Here is a 14146-nt window from a genome sequence, read left to right as displayed (position 1 = left end):
GAGAAGTTTATACATCCATTGAAGGTCAGTTCTGGATAAATCAGTTTTGGAAACCTGAGTTTCTCTGGAGTAAGCATACCTGCAAACTTTTCGGCGAAAATCTGCGTTTTGAATGCGAAAATGTCAACCAAGTGAATCGTGTAGATCCGAAGAGTTTATATTTTTTTAATTGTGATTGGCCAAATGAATCGCGCAACGTATCACCAAAGATGTGAGAGGCGGTTAGAACCGAAACTGTACTGTACTGTAGCTAGTGGTATGTGCCAATGGAGCGAGTGGTGTGTGACAGTGGCTAGTGGTACGTACCAGTGGAGGAGTGGTACGTGACAGTGGCTAGTGGTATGTGCCAGTGGAGCGAGTGGTACGTGACAGTGGCTAGTGGTACATGCCAGTGCCTCCGCTGGTACATGACAGTAGCTACTCTTTTCACCCAAATAAAAGTACCCCCCGGACTAAAAGTACGCAAACTATGTCCATATGCTATCAAGATGTGTTCCTACTAATGCAATTGCGCATCTTTTACTGTCACTTGCAATCAGGAATCGAAATGGAAAAACTTCAACACTTGTAGTTTGGAAATACATAATCATTGTTAGAAAAAAAAAAAGGCTGTTTGGTTACAAATATAGTACAAGCACTTTTCCTCAAAAAACTTACAGTTGACATGACTCCAACATAACATGAAAACCACTAGCAAACAAAGCATTGCTAGGAATATACCTCAACACTTGTCATTTGCAAATACATAATCATTATCAGAATGTAAAAAAGAGGCTGTCTGGTTACAAATATAGTACTGGTACTTTTCCTCAAAAACGTAGTCGATATGACTGAAACATAACATAGAAAAAAAAAAGGCTGGTTAGAAATATATGGTAGTACTTCTCCTCAAAAACTTACAGTCAACATGACTGCAACATAACATGAAAACCACTAGCAAACAAAGCATTGCTAGGATATACCTCAACACTTGTCATTTGGAAATACATAATCATTATCACAATGTAAAAAAAGAGGCTGTCTGGTTACAAATATAGTACTGGTACTTTTCCTCAAAAACTTAGTCGATATGACTGAAACATAACATCGAAAATCTCAAAAAAGAGGCTGTCTGGTTAGAAATATATGATAGTACTTCTCCTCAAAAACTTACAGTCAACATGACTGCAACATAACATGAAAACCACTAGCAAACAAAGCTTTGCTAGGAAAATACTTCAACACTTGTAATTTGGAAATACATAATTTTTACAAAGCAAAAAAAGAGGCTATCTAGTTACAAACATACATGTACTAGTACTATCACTTTTCCTAAAACAGCTTACAGTCAACATGACAACCACTACCAAATAAAGCATTGCTAGGAAAATACTTCAATGCCTGTAGCTTGGAAATACATAGTTATAAAGCTGTCAAATAACAAACCTCAACAAACTTATAGCCGACACGACTGCCGTGCTGTGATATTTCTAATGACATCATCTCGCATCACGTCATATTCCGCATCTTGTGCGGCATACATTTAGGGAGTCAGGTGGCTGAACGGTGAGGGAATCGGGCTGGTAATCTGCAGGTCGCCAGTTCGATTCCCGGCCGAGGCAAATGACGTTGTGTCCTTGGGCAAGGCACTTCACCCCACTTGTCTCAGGTGAATGTCCCTGTACTTGCTGTGGATAAGATCGTCTGCTAAATGACTAAAAGTAAATGTAAGTACACCAAGCAGTGTGGGGACATTTGGTTTCCACAAGGGGGCATTTTGTATATAGCGCTCTTATAGAAACATATTCCACCCTACTTGCCTCGGTGGAGGAATGTCCCTGTACTTACTGTAAGTCGCTCTGGATAAGAGCGTCTGATAAAATGACTACATGTAAATGTAAATTTAGGCATATACATTACATAAAAGGTGTAAAATAAATTGACTTGATATTTCCTTGCTTCAGGCATCATGACGTCAAACAGAAAATCCAGTCTGTCAAGGTCACCATCTAACTCTAAAGTAGCCTTTATTTTGTCAAGTAGTTTGATACTCTGGGGATGGACATTAAATGTTAAGAACATTTTATAAAAAAATATGTTTCTTGATAAAGCACAAAATGAGTTTTCCTATTAATCTGTGAAGATTATTTAATGTAATGTCCGGATCATAAAGTCTTCTTGACATATGTACATTATTTGTATTTGAATTTATTTAGTTTATTTTTACAGAGACAGTGCACATTAATCAACGTTATAAGTAAAAGTGCCGGTTTTAGCCAGCCGGCTAATTTTCAACCGCAGTCCCTGGGGAAAGTTATTAAAAACGGTTACAATACAGACAATCATTGAACAATGAACACATGCAGGGCAACATAGGACAAGCAAGACATAGCATACAGATAGAGCAACATATAACAATAAGCAACAAGATAAAATCCATAAAAGCAACAAAGTGTTTCCACACCTTACAAGCCACAAACAACATGGAAAGCGACAATACACAGCTAGGGCTATTTGACAACATAGACTACTTTGGCAAACGCATGCAGTATATATTTTTGTTCAAACGTGTAATGGTCAGAGCAGAATCCAATGACTAATAAATTAATCCAAGGCACTTGTGGAATATTTTCTTAATAACCAAATGCATTAAACTTCCATTTTCTTCATTGGAAAGGAAACGCTTTGGCCTTAAAAGCCGCTTGAGTTTCAATAAGGTTCTGGGATTTTTCCACAGATACATCCGGCTTGACTTCTGTTCACAAGACACAAGTGCTTGATGTATTTTCTGTGAGGACAATTTTTTGCAGACCATCAGACACACAAGCCAATACAATAGTGTGTGGTTATTATTATTATTATTGATTACTATTGTTTAGTGAACCAAATTTACCTTGATCTCATCGTCACCAATGAGACCCTGCTCTCCATCTTGCTGCAAAACACTCAGTCCTACCCGTCAAAGCTCAAAGGCAAAGGTCTCTTGCAACCACACGGGTAAGGATCTCTGATGGCTTGCTCAGCGACACCAGCACAATCTGTGTGCAGCCATCCTTTGCAGTCTTCACACTATTTACATAAATTTATACTACTTTTCTATGTTAAATTATTTGAGATTTATGTTTAATATACAATTAATAGACACTTAAATTCAGTTACTCTGAGTAAAATAAGTTTTTACTAAGTCAATACGTGTGTACAAGTCTGCTTTACATTACCGTCACACCAACACATAATGTCGAAATTGACTACTTTGTATGGTAAGCTTGTAGTGAGACGTCAAAAGTATGGTTTAGAGTCTGTTAGCACAAACAGTTTAACTTATATTTCGAAAATAAAGTTTATATCCTGTTCTCCCATTTAAAAATGTTACGCGACAGTCAACAAAAATGCTGCAAGACACCCAATGCAACTGTTACGAGACACTTGCGTACCACTATCAACAGAACAGTTACTGTCATGTGCCAGTGGAGGCGCTCTCACATTCCACTAGCTACTGTCATGTACCAGCGGAGGCACTGGTATGTACCACTAGCTACTGTCACATACCACTAGCTCCACTGGCATGTACCACTAGGTGCCAGTAGAGGCGCTGTCACGTACCACTAGCTACTGTCATGTACCACTATCTCCACTGGCACATACCACTAGCTACTGTCACGTGCCAGTGGAGGCATTGACATGTACCACTTGCTTCACTGGCACATACCACTAGCTACAGTACAGTACAGTTTCGGTTCTAACCGCTACTGAAAATATGTTTTACTAGGTGCGTTCGACTTCATGCAGCGCCTGCGTTCGCCTTGAAGCTGAGAATGCCATTTGCTGCTTCAAGTCAGCCATGCATGAAGACAAACACACCTAGTAGAACATCTTTGGTGATACGTTCTGGAGTCATTTGGCCAATCACAATCAAGAAGACGGCAGTGTCTTCTTTAAAAAGCCCCTGGCTGCAGCTTTCCCTGGCTGCAGCTTTCCCGCGGGTGAATTCAACTTTTCACACTACCACTACCAGGCAGAGGCTGTTTATGGAGAATGTTGTTGTTGACATGTTTAACGTTATAATGGAAAGCAAGCTTGTCGGCTTGTCAGCTAACGTCAGATCAGCGAATTGTGTTGTTAGCCTAGTTTAATGTAAAGGATTTTGGCAAGGCTATCTCCTCCACTGCATTAGTATTGTTATCTGATTTTTTATGTATATCTTGTCGTAAGATATGAGCGAAATGAAAACAAACACGTAATGAAACAAGACCCATTGGTGTCTGGTTTAACGTTAATGAGTGATCAAAAGAGTATATAAGTATATAAGAGAATTTTAATTTGTTTTCTATTCCCCACCCGACCAGTTTTAAGGTTGTTTTGTGTTCAGGTGTTAATAAATGTTTTTTTTTTGTTGTTTTTTGGGGGGGGGGGCTGTATAAAATGTGTCACCTTTTTCAGCCCAGTCAGTGTGCAGGTATGAGTAGGGAAAGGCTGAGGAAGGTTGGCCAGTGGGCTGCCCACCCCCTTCCCCCCTGGGGAGAGGGAGACAGAGGGTCTTCTATCAACCCTCTGAAGCTCCTCCAGAGAGGCATTCTATGAGGCATCATATAATGCAAAGTTTGGGTTCTTGTGCTGATGTGGTCTGCGGTCCCATGTCTTACTGAGGTGATCACATTATCATAGTGTTGAAGGTTTGACTTGTGTTACAAGTTGTGTTACAACTACCTAAAATTGCAGTGTAGCACCCTTTGATTACAACCTCTGCAGCACCAGGCATGGAACAGGGAAGGCAATAAGAGGAGGTTAACTAAATACTGAGGATGGCTTCATTCATCTCTCCGTCTTTTATGTACTCAAAATGGCAATGTTCAAATGATCTTTTTCCCCGTTTCAGGTGACATTATGATAGACTACACCTATGTGGAATGCACCTCTGCAGTCATGCAGTCTCTGAAACACTTCCAGACGGCATACCCAAGCCATCGTGTTGAAGAAATCCGGTAATCTTAACCAGTCAGGAGAATTCTCTGAAAAGGGTGCAGTCATTTGTGCAATTAGTCACAATAAAGTAATACTATTGTATCTACACATCCAGTGTTTGACATCCTTTTTACAATCCGCCTAATTGCAGCAATACAAATCATAGGCACGTAATATAACGACAACCACAGGGCTTTTCTTTTGTACCTATACAAAGCTAATGTCATACTTGGTTGTAACCTTTTCACACAGGTCCACACTGAGAAAAGGACTTGAGTATTGCAGAAAGGTGCAACGGCCTGATGGATCATGGGAAGGGTAAGTCTCAGTGATCTTGGTATTCATAGTTCACAAAGACAATGCTTTATGCTGTTAAGAAAATTGTCTCTCAACACTAGAAGCGCCAAGCCGATTTTAGCTACTAGAAGTGCAGTTAGGGGTTAAATTACCCCTGAATCGTCAGACAGGGACATTATTACTGACACGTAATGGTCGGTGGATGGCACTTCTTGCACGGAGCAAAGGCAAGATTGAAAAATGAACCTGCCTTTGTCAATCTGTCATTTATTTTCGTGTTGTTAGTTGATGATTATTTAATTAGAGCGTTTGTTGTCTAAACCTTCAATGATTCAGCAAAATCAATGTATTTATTCCCAGGTGTTTTGCATCTACCCCCCCCCCCCCGGTTAATGTAATAATCTAATAGCTAATGTAATATTGCACATATTTTCGTCCTATTTCCCCTAAAGCAATAGTTAGGTTGCTTAAAGACACATTACACTCATAAAGTATGTTCTAAATGGCATTAATGCTGCCAATTAATAATTGACATAACTTATTGTAAATGGTCAGTAGCCTAGCCTATCGATTAAGGTAGGCCACTCTGAAGCATGTACACTGCTTGCTTCATTTGATTTTGTTGGGCTAAGTATTCTGTAGCAAATACTAGAAATAAACTCACTTTTTATCAATTAAAACTACTTCAGCATAATAATGCACCTAAAATACAAACCTGAGAAAGGGCAGCAATCGCTATCGAATCAACAAACATGTGCAATTTAGCTAGCAGGGGAAGAATACAAACAACAAAAATCACCAGTTAACTTGATTTAAATTTGCAAGAACTATAGACTATACCAGGGGTCGGCAACAGGCGGCCCGCGGGCCAATTGTGGCCCGCCAGCGATTTTATTTGGCCCGTCAAAATATTTCCAATGATATATTTTTTATAACGTTTTTTTCCCCGTCGACTTTTATTTTGAAACCGGAAACTGGGTATGGTGTCATTAGATGTTGTCGACTTCATGCAGCGCCGGCGTCGCCTGCAGCCCGGTTGAATTGAAGTAACCAATGGCATTCTCAGCTTCAAGGCAGCCGGCTGTCGGCGCTGCCGTCGCTGCATGAAGTCGAATACACTTATTGACTTTTCTGAAGTATTTTTTCGCCATGTCATCGCTACCATATGATCGCTACACCTCACGGCTGACAGATCGCCTGAGGTGAAAGCACAGTTATGGTTAGTAATCATGGGCAGCGCTCTCTATGGCAGCGCTAGGAAGGGGCTAGCAGGTGCTTCAGCACCCCCAAGAAAGACCAAAGCACCCCGATAGCACCCCCCACGACATTGCTTATTAATTTATAGTTTCAGGCCCGGAATGGCCATCGGGAGAATAGGGAGAATTCACGGTGGGCCGCTTTGCCCGCTTATAAATTGGGCCAGAAGATCGCCTGCTTTCTCTTTGTTTTTTTCACACACCGAATAACAGGATATGCCTTAAGTTTGTTAAGTTACTGTGTGACTGAAAAGTAAGCTAATAGGCTACATTATGTTTTAATCTAATTAAGCGCATGATCAGACCGTGCATTAAAAAGTGCAGTTCAGTTGTCGCGCATGTTTCTCAAACACAAACCATAATTTATTGTTGTGGAGGGAGTTAGCTAGATTAAGCTGAAGCGAAAAAAATAAAATGGAAGGGATAAGATCCCAGGAGGAACTGAAAAAGCCAGGTAAAAAATTAAATTTTTGCTCGCATTAATGTGAAGTTCCGATTTCACCTCACATTAAAACCTTGACTAGGTCCTAGTAATCCTATTCTCACTTGATGACAGTATTTATGTGCACCAACGATGACGACCCACCACGTTGGGATGACAGTGACGACCATGTTGATACAGTTCGTTAACAGACCACCAATGGGCTCATGCACATGGTTTATTATCGTTAGCTATTTGTAGTAGACCTACCCATTCTCCATATAGGCCTAGTTGTTGCGAGTGCACGTATCGCAAGGGCACCTATAGCAGCGTCTAAATAGGCAGTAACCCAGACTCTGGCCCGCCGTCTAGTGGCGAGGAAAAATACTGGCCCGTGGCCCAAGTTACTTGCCGACCCCTGGACTATACAATAACAGGCTTAAATGAACTGACAACATAAGTTATACGACTTACAGTTCTCAAGGACACACACACGCTATCTCAACTGCGGTGTGAAGCACGTGTCCATGCAATTCTCCGACATGCACTCTAACAAACACTGCTGATAGACGGCCTAACATTTTGTACAGCCGTCCGTCCGTCATCTGCCGCTTGTCCGGGGATCGGGTCGCGGGGGCAGCGACCTAAGCAGTGAGGCCCAGACTTCCCTCCCCCCGGCCACTTCCACCAACTCTTCCTGGGGGACCTCGAGGCGTTCCCAGGCCAGCCGAGAGACATAGTCCCTCCAGCGTGTCCTGGGTCTTCCCCGGGGCCTCTTCCCAGTGGGACGTGCCCGGAACACCTCACCAGGGAGGCGTCCAGGAGGCATCCTAATCAGATGCCCGAGCCACCTCAGCTGGCTCCTCTCGACGCGGAGGAGCAGCGTTTCTACTCTGAGCCCCTCCCGGATGACTGAGCTTCTCACCCTATCTCTAAGGGAGAGCCCGGACACCCTGCGGAGAAAGCTCATTTCGGCCCCTTGTATTCACGATCTCGTTCTTTCGGTCACTACCCATAGTTCGTGACCATAGGTGAGGGTAGGAACGTAGATCGACTGGTAAATAGAGAGCCTCGCCTTTCGACTCAGCTCCTTCTTCACCACGACGGACCGATGCAGAGCCCGCATCACTGCGGACGCCGCACCGATCCGCCTGTCGACCTCGCGCTCCATTCTTCCCTCACTCGTGAACAAGACCCCGAGATACTTGAACTCCTCCGCTTCGTTCAGGATCTCCTCCCCGACCCGGAGATGGCACTCCACCCTTTTCCGGTCGATTACCATGGCCTCAGATTTGGAGGTGCTGATTCGCACCCCAGCCGCTTCACATTCGGTTGCGAACCGCTCCATTGAGAGCTGAAGTTCACGGCCCGATGAAGCCAACAGGACCACATCATCCGCAATAAGCAGCGACCCGATCCTGAGGTCACCAAACCGGACCCCCTCAACACCCCGGCTGCGCCTAGAAATCCTGTTCATGTAGGTAATGAACAGAATCGGTGACATACGGCAGCCCTGGCGGAGTCCAACCCTCACCGGAAACAAGTTCGACTTACTACCGGCAATGCGGACCAAACTCTGGCACCGGTCGTACAGGGACCGGACAGCCCCGATCAGGGAATCCGGTACCCCGTACTCTCGGAGCACCCCCCACATGAGCCCCCGAGGGACACGGTCGAACGTCTTTTCCAAATCCACAAAACATGTGTAGACTGGTTGGGCGAACTCCCATGTACCCTCCAGGACTCCGCGGAGGGTATAAAGCTGGTCCACTGTTCCGCGGCCAGGACAAAAACCACATTGCTCCTCCTGAATCCGAGGTTCGACAATCCGACGGACCCTCCTCTCCAGGACCCCTGAATAGACTTTCCCAGGGAGGCTGAGGAGTGTGATCCCCCTAAAGTTGGAGCACACCCTCCGGTCCCCCTTTTTAAAGAGGGGAACCACCACCCCGGTCTGCCAGTCCAGAGGCACTGTCCCCGATGTCCACGCGATGTTGCAGAGTCATGTCAACCAAGACAGCCTACAACATCCAGAGCCTTAAGGAACTCCGGGCGGACCTCATCCACCCCAGGGGCCCTGCCACCGCGGAGCTTTTCAACCACCTCGGCGACCTCAGCCCCAGAGATAGAAGGGCCCCCCCCGATGTCCCCAGACTCTGCCTCCACGTCGGAAAGCGTGTTGGTGGAATTAAGGAGGTCTTTGAAGTATTCCTTCCACCGATCCAGGACGTCCCCCGTCGAGGTCAGCAGCGCACCATCCCCACCGTATACAGTGTTGACAGAGCACTGCTTCCCCCTCCTAAGCCGCCGGATGGTGGTCCTGAACCTTTTTGAAGCCGTTCGGAAGTCGTTCTCCATGGCCTCGCCGAACTCCTCCCATGCCCGGGTTTTTGCCTCCGCGACCGCCAAAGCCGCGTTCCGCTTGGCCTGCCGGTACACATCAGCTGCCTCTGGAGTCCTACCAGCCAATAAAGTCCGATAGGCCTCCTTCTTCAGCTTGACGGCATCCCTCACCTCCGGAGTCCACCACCGGGTCCGAGGGTTACCACCGCGACATGCACCGACCGGCTTGCGGCCGCAGCTCCGGTCAGCCGCTTCAACAATGGAGGCCCGGAACATGGCCCATTCGGACTCAATGTCCCCGGCCCCCCCCCGAGACATGATCGAAGCTCTCCCGGAGGTGGGAGTTGAAGCTCCTTCTGACAGAGGGTTCCGCCAGACGTTCCCAGCAGACCCTCACATTACGTTTGGGCCTGCCAGGCCTGACCGGCGTCCTCCCCCACCATCGAAGCCAACTCACCACCAGGTGGTGATCAGTTGACAGCTCCGCCCCTCTCCTCACCCGAGTGTCCAAGACATGCGGCCCCAAGTCCGATGACACGACTACAAAGTCGATCATCGAACTGAGACCTCGGGTGTCCTGGTGCCAGGTGCACATATGGACACCCTTATGCTTGAACATGGTGTTCGTTATGGACAAACCGTGTCTAGCACAGAAGTCCAACAACAAAACACCACTCGGGTTCAGATCGGGGGGGCCGTTCCTCCCAATCACGCCCCTCCAGGTCTCACTGTCATTGCCCACATGAGCATTGAAGTCCCCCAGGAGGACGAGGGAATCCCCTTTCCAGCACCCCCCCCCAGAGACTCCAAAAAGGGTGGGTACTTTGAGCTGCCGTTTGGTGCATAAGCACAAACGACAGTGAGGACCCGTCCCCCCACCCGAAGGCGGAGGGAGGCTACCCTCTCGTCCACCGGGGTGAACCCCAATGTACAGGCGCCGAACCGAGGGGAAACCAGTATTCCCACCCCAGCCCGACGCCTCTCACCAAGGTTAACTCCAGGGTGGAAGAGAGTCCAGCCCCTCTCAAGGAGACTGGTTCCGGAGCCTATGCTGTGCGTCGAGGCGAGGCCGACTATATCTAGCCGGAAACTCTCTACCTCGCGCACCAGCTCAGGCTCCTTTCCCGCCAGCGAGGTAACGTTCCACGTCTCTAAAGCTAGCTTCTGCAGCCGAGGATCGGACCGCCAAGGCCCCCGCCTTCAGCCGCCGCCCGTCTCACACTGCACCCGACCCCCATGACCCCTCACGCGGATGGTGAGCCCACTGGAAGAGGGTCCCACGTTGTCTCTTCGGGCTGTCCCCTGTGTCCCGACCGGGCCCCATGGGAAAAGGCCCGGCCACCAGGCGCTCGCCATCGAGCCCCGGGCCTGGCTCCAGGGGGGGGCCCCAGTGACCCGCTTCTGGGCAGGGGCAACTGAGAACCATTGTTGTGTTTCTTCATGGTTGGTTTTTTGAGCCACGCTTTGTCTGGTCTTTCACCTGGAACCTGTTTGCCATGGGTGACCCTACCAGGGGCATGAAGCCCCCGACAACATAGCTTCCAGGATCACTAGGACACGCAAACCCCTCCACCGCGGTAAGGTGGTGACTCAAGGAGGGGGCACAGCCTTTTGTACAGCCTGATTTCTGATACCGTGGCGGCATAAATTTAGCCACGGAGGAAACACTGCACTATATATTATCATTCCAGGTTAAGAATACCAATGGAGGCTGCGTTGGAAATCGAAAATCAAACTTTTTTCAGCATTTTGAGTGAAAATTTCATTTGCATTTGTACAGGTGTATTCGTGCGCGTCGGGCTGGCCCTCGCAGCGATAGTGGCCACTCTGTCCATTCGCGCACCTCACAGTTGCGTATTGATCAGACAAGAAGACATGCTTTTCAACTAGGCCTACTATTGATCAACGAGGGTTCGGCTGTAGCCTACTTGAAACATACTATTGAGAACATATTCGCTGACATGCATTGCACTTTTTTTTGCCTTTGGCGCTCGGGATTTCTCATTGGCGCTTGGAAAAACGGCTTTGGCGCGCGCCAAAATGTTCTCCATGCAGGAAAAACCCTGCCTATAGGCTTACTTGGTGTCAGCCTATATGTTGATGCTTAGCCTATTCAATTTAATAACTTTCTGAATGACAAGGCAGGCTGTGTAGCCAATGTGTGTTTTGGTTTTATGTAGGCTATTACTGTAACACTGGGACTCCAGTTTCAAGCGTGGATGGTAGGTTATGCAAGGGCAGTAGCGCATTTAAAACAAAAGTTGCATTTGATAAATCAAGTAGCCGGCCTATCTACTACAGTACACCTAGCCTGACAGATACTTTAGAATAGCCTATATTTGGATCCCTTTTATATATACGGAGTAAATTGAATAAATTGGCTCATCTCGGGTATTGCAGTGTCAATTTCTTTTTTTTTGAGCTGGTAAACAGTGAATGCATCTTGCAGGCTGTTTTAAAGGAGCAATATCATCCCCCTTCTAATGATTGATCGCGTAGTGAATCAATGCCTTTGGTCTCAAAAGTTCCTTGCTGTTGTCTAGCTTACTCATTTATTAGTTATGTTTATCCGCTTTACAAAACATATTTGCCTTTTATGATTACAATTATTGTTCCTGCTATGTCATGACATAAGAATTGCGCCTACCAGTCAACACACACGCCCATGTGAACTAATGCATAGAATTCAGTTACATTTTTGTCATTTTGCACATAATTATAGACTATATATATAAACTATACATATTTTGCTAGACATATCTTATTTACACTATATAACCGTTGTCTGAATTACATAGTAATTGTGCCAGGGAACCCTTGCGACATCTGCTGATAGAAAGGTGAATTGCAGCCTTGAAAGGCAGGGGAAGAAATGGCAGAATGCACAATTAAGCCAAAACAGTTTAGCCTTAAATTAGCTTTCCCAGGTGTGAATTTTAACATTAAAAAATACTGGGTGAAACAATCTAGCAAAAAATCAAGAAAGCAGGGTCCAGGAATTGTATTGAGTGCAAAGATACAATTAGTTTTCTCTTAGGAGGGCAGCTCTTCTAGTGTTACAAACATTGTGTCTCCTCAGGTCTTGGGGAGTGTGTTTCACATATGGAACCTGGTTTGGGATTGAGGCCTTTGCCTGTATGGGTCATACTTACAAACATGGGTAAGGACCCCTCTCAACACAAGTACCACGCGCACATGCATATACACAACCTCTCTTTAACTTTAGACCAATTACAACAGACATGTAGTGAACATCATAGTTTTAAGCATAATTGTCAGTTGATGATCTTGTCACCCCCAGTAGTGTGTGTGGGGAGGTACAGAAGGCATGTGAGTTTCTGCTGGCCAAGCAGATGGAAGACGGAGGCTGGGGAGAGGACTTTGAGTCGTGTGAGCAACGCCGCTATGTCCAGAGTCCTAACAGTCAGATCCACAACACATGCTGGGCCTTGCTAGGCCTTATGGCTGCCAGGTAAAGAACTCAACGCAAATGTAATAATTGATTCATTCTATACATCATTTTTTGTCATGCGCAATACTTTGTTAGATAAGTAATTATATCGCTTAAAAGTGAAACGATGCAATGTTGACAAACAAACAGGTCTCTGTAAAAAGAAACTACAGCAGACAAAAATAGCAACTAAAGGTCTTCCTCTTGAATGGCAAAATGTAACTAAAGCCTGTCCTCTCAAAGGGAAAGCCGTCACTTATCTCCTTTCACTGGCAAGCCTTCAGCCTAGGGGAGCAGGCACAGTACAATTAGCAATACAGGTTAGCTGCTTTGCCAAACTTTGGTGCTCACCTCTCCTTGCTTCAGTTACCACTACACAATTGTTTTTATACAGTCTATACCAGGGGTCCCCAAACTTTTATCTGCGAGGGCCAGATAATTTTCCTTTCTTTAATGTGGGGCGGGGTCGGAACAGAAAACTACTTGGGCCGGAGTAACTACCAGTATTATTGTGGAGATTTTATTATGATTTTAAATTTATTTATTAGTACTGTCAAACGATTAAAATATTTAATCGCGATTAATCGCATTAATGTCATAGTTAACTCGCGATTAATCACAATTAATCGCACATTTTTGTCTATTCTAAATATCCCTTGATTTCTTTTTGTCCAATTATTTTTTCTCATTTTAATGCTTTTATCAACATGGAAAAGTGGATCGGATTGCTTGGTGCAAATGTTTTTTTTTGTTGAAAATAACATTGCAATCGCCTGGCTTTGACGAGGGGGCGGAGAATTCGCATCAGCTGTGTGCTTTGCCATCAAGTGGTATTTCAGACTGGACGTGCTGCGATGATAGCTCAGTTCACAACGACAAAACACACAGATCACTTTGCTCTTGTCAATGGGACGATTTGGCAACTTTTTAATAGTAAACTTTGCATTCAGAATCTAATTGGCATCCATTTCGGCGTCTCGCTCTCGCTATCTACTCAAAGCGTAAAGTTAGCCAACTCTTTAGCCGGCTCGCAAGCCCAAACAAGTGTGTGCGGCGTGCCTGTTGTTTTGTTTCCGGTGTAGCTAGATCCGGTGTGGTGTTGTAGTTGTTGCAACAGCTTTTTTTTTATTTTAAGACTGGCATTGTTCAGAGGGCCGGTCCAAATGCGTTGGCGGGCTCTATCCGGCCCGCGGGCCGTAGTTTGGGGACCCCTGGTCTATACGATTAAAAAAAATAATAATATTTGAGTGCAGTGGAGGCTCCTCAGAAATGTAAAAATAAAAAGGTCAATAGACACGCATGGTATTTAATACTACTTCCAGAGGACGTCCTCCCACCAATCAAAGTTTTAGCAGCATGACCTGACATGCTGTTCATCCAATCATGAAATACTATTCACAGAGCATTATTGGGGGGGAAAGACTCTTCAAAGGCTCT

At 45.5% G+C, this 14146-nt stretch overlaps 1 protein-coding gene across 2 annotated transcripts in view; it reads left to right on the top strand.

Moving 5' to 3' along the window:
- The window catches only part of lss (lanosterol synthase (2,3-oxidosqualene-lanosterol cyclase)), an 84265-nt gene that overhangs the window by 67979 nt on the left and 2140 nt on the right, over positions 1-14146 (top strand). Inside the window, exons 17-20 of one of the 2 annotated variants that reach the window (XM_047047536.1) lie at positions 4856-4961; positions 5194-5259; positions 12338-12418; positions 12563-12730. In XM_047047536.1, coding sequence (XP_046903492.1) covers positions 4856-4961; positions 5194-5259; positions 12338-12418; positions 12563-12730 — 421 coding nt within the window. Of the gene's footprint in view, positions 1-4855; positions 4962-5193; positions 5260-12337; positions 12419-12559; positions 12731-14146 lie in introns of both variants that reach the window. The other variant, XM_047047535.1, reaches the window with a different exon arrangement.

The sequence above is a fragment of the Hypomesus transpacificus genome, chromosome 23, assembly GCF_021917145.1.
Source record: "Hypomesus transpacificus isolate Combined female chromosome 23, fHypTra1, whole genome shotgun sequence".
Lineage (NCBI taxonomy): Eukaryota > Metazoa > Chordata > Actinopteri > Osmeriformes > Osmeridae > Hypomesus > Hypomesus transpacificus.
The sequence above is the reverse complement of the archived record's forward strand: the minus strand, read 5'-3'. Positions and strand labels throughout refer to the sequence as shown.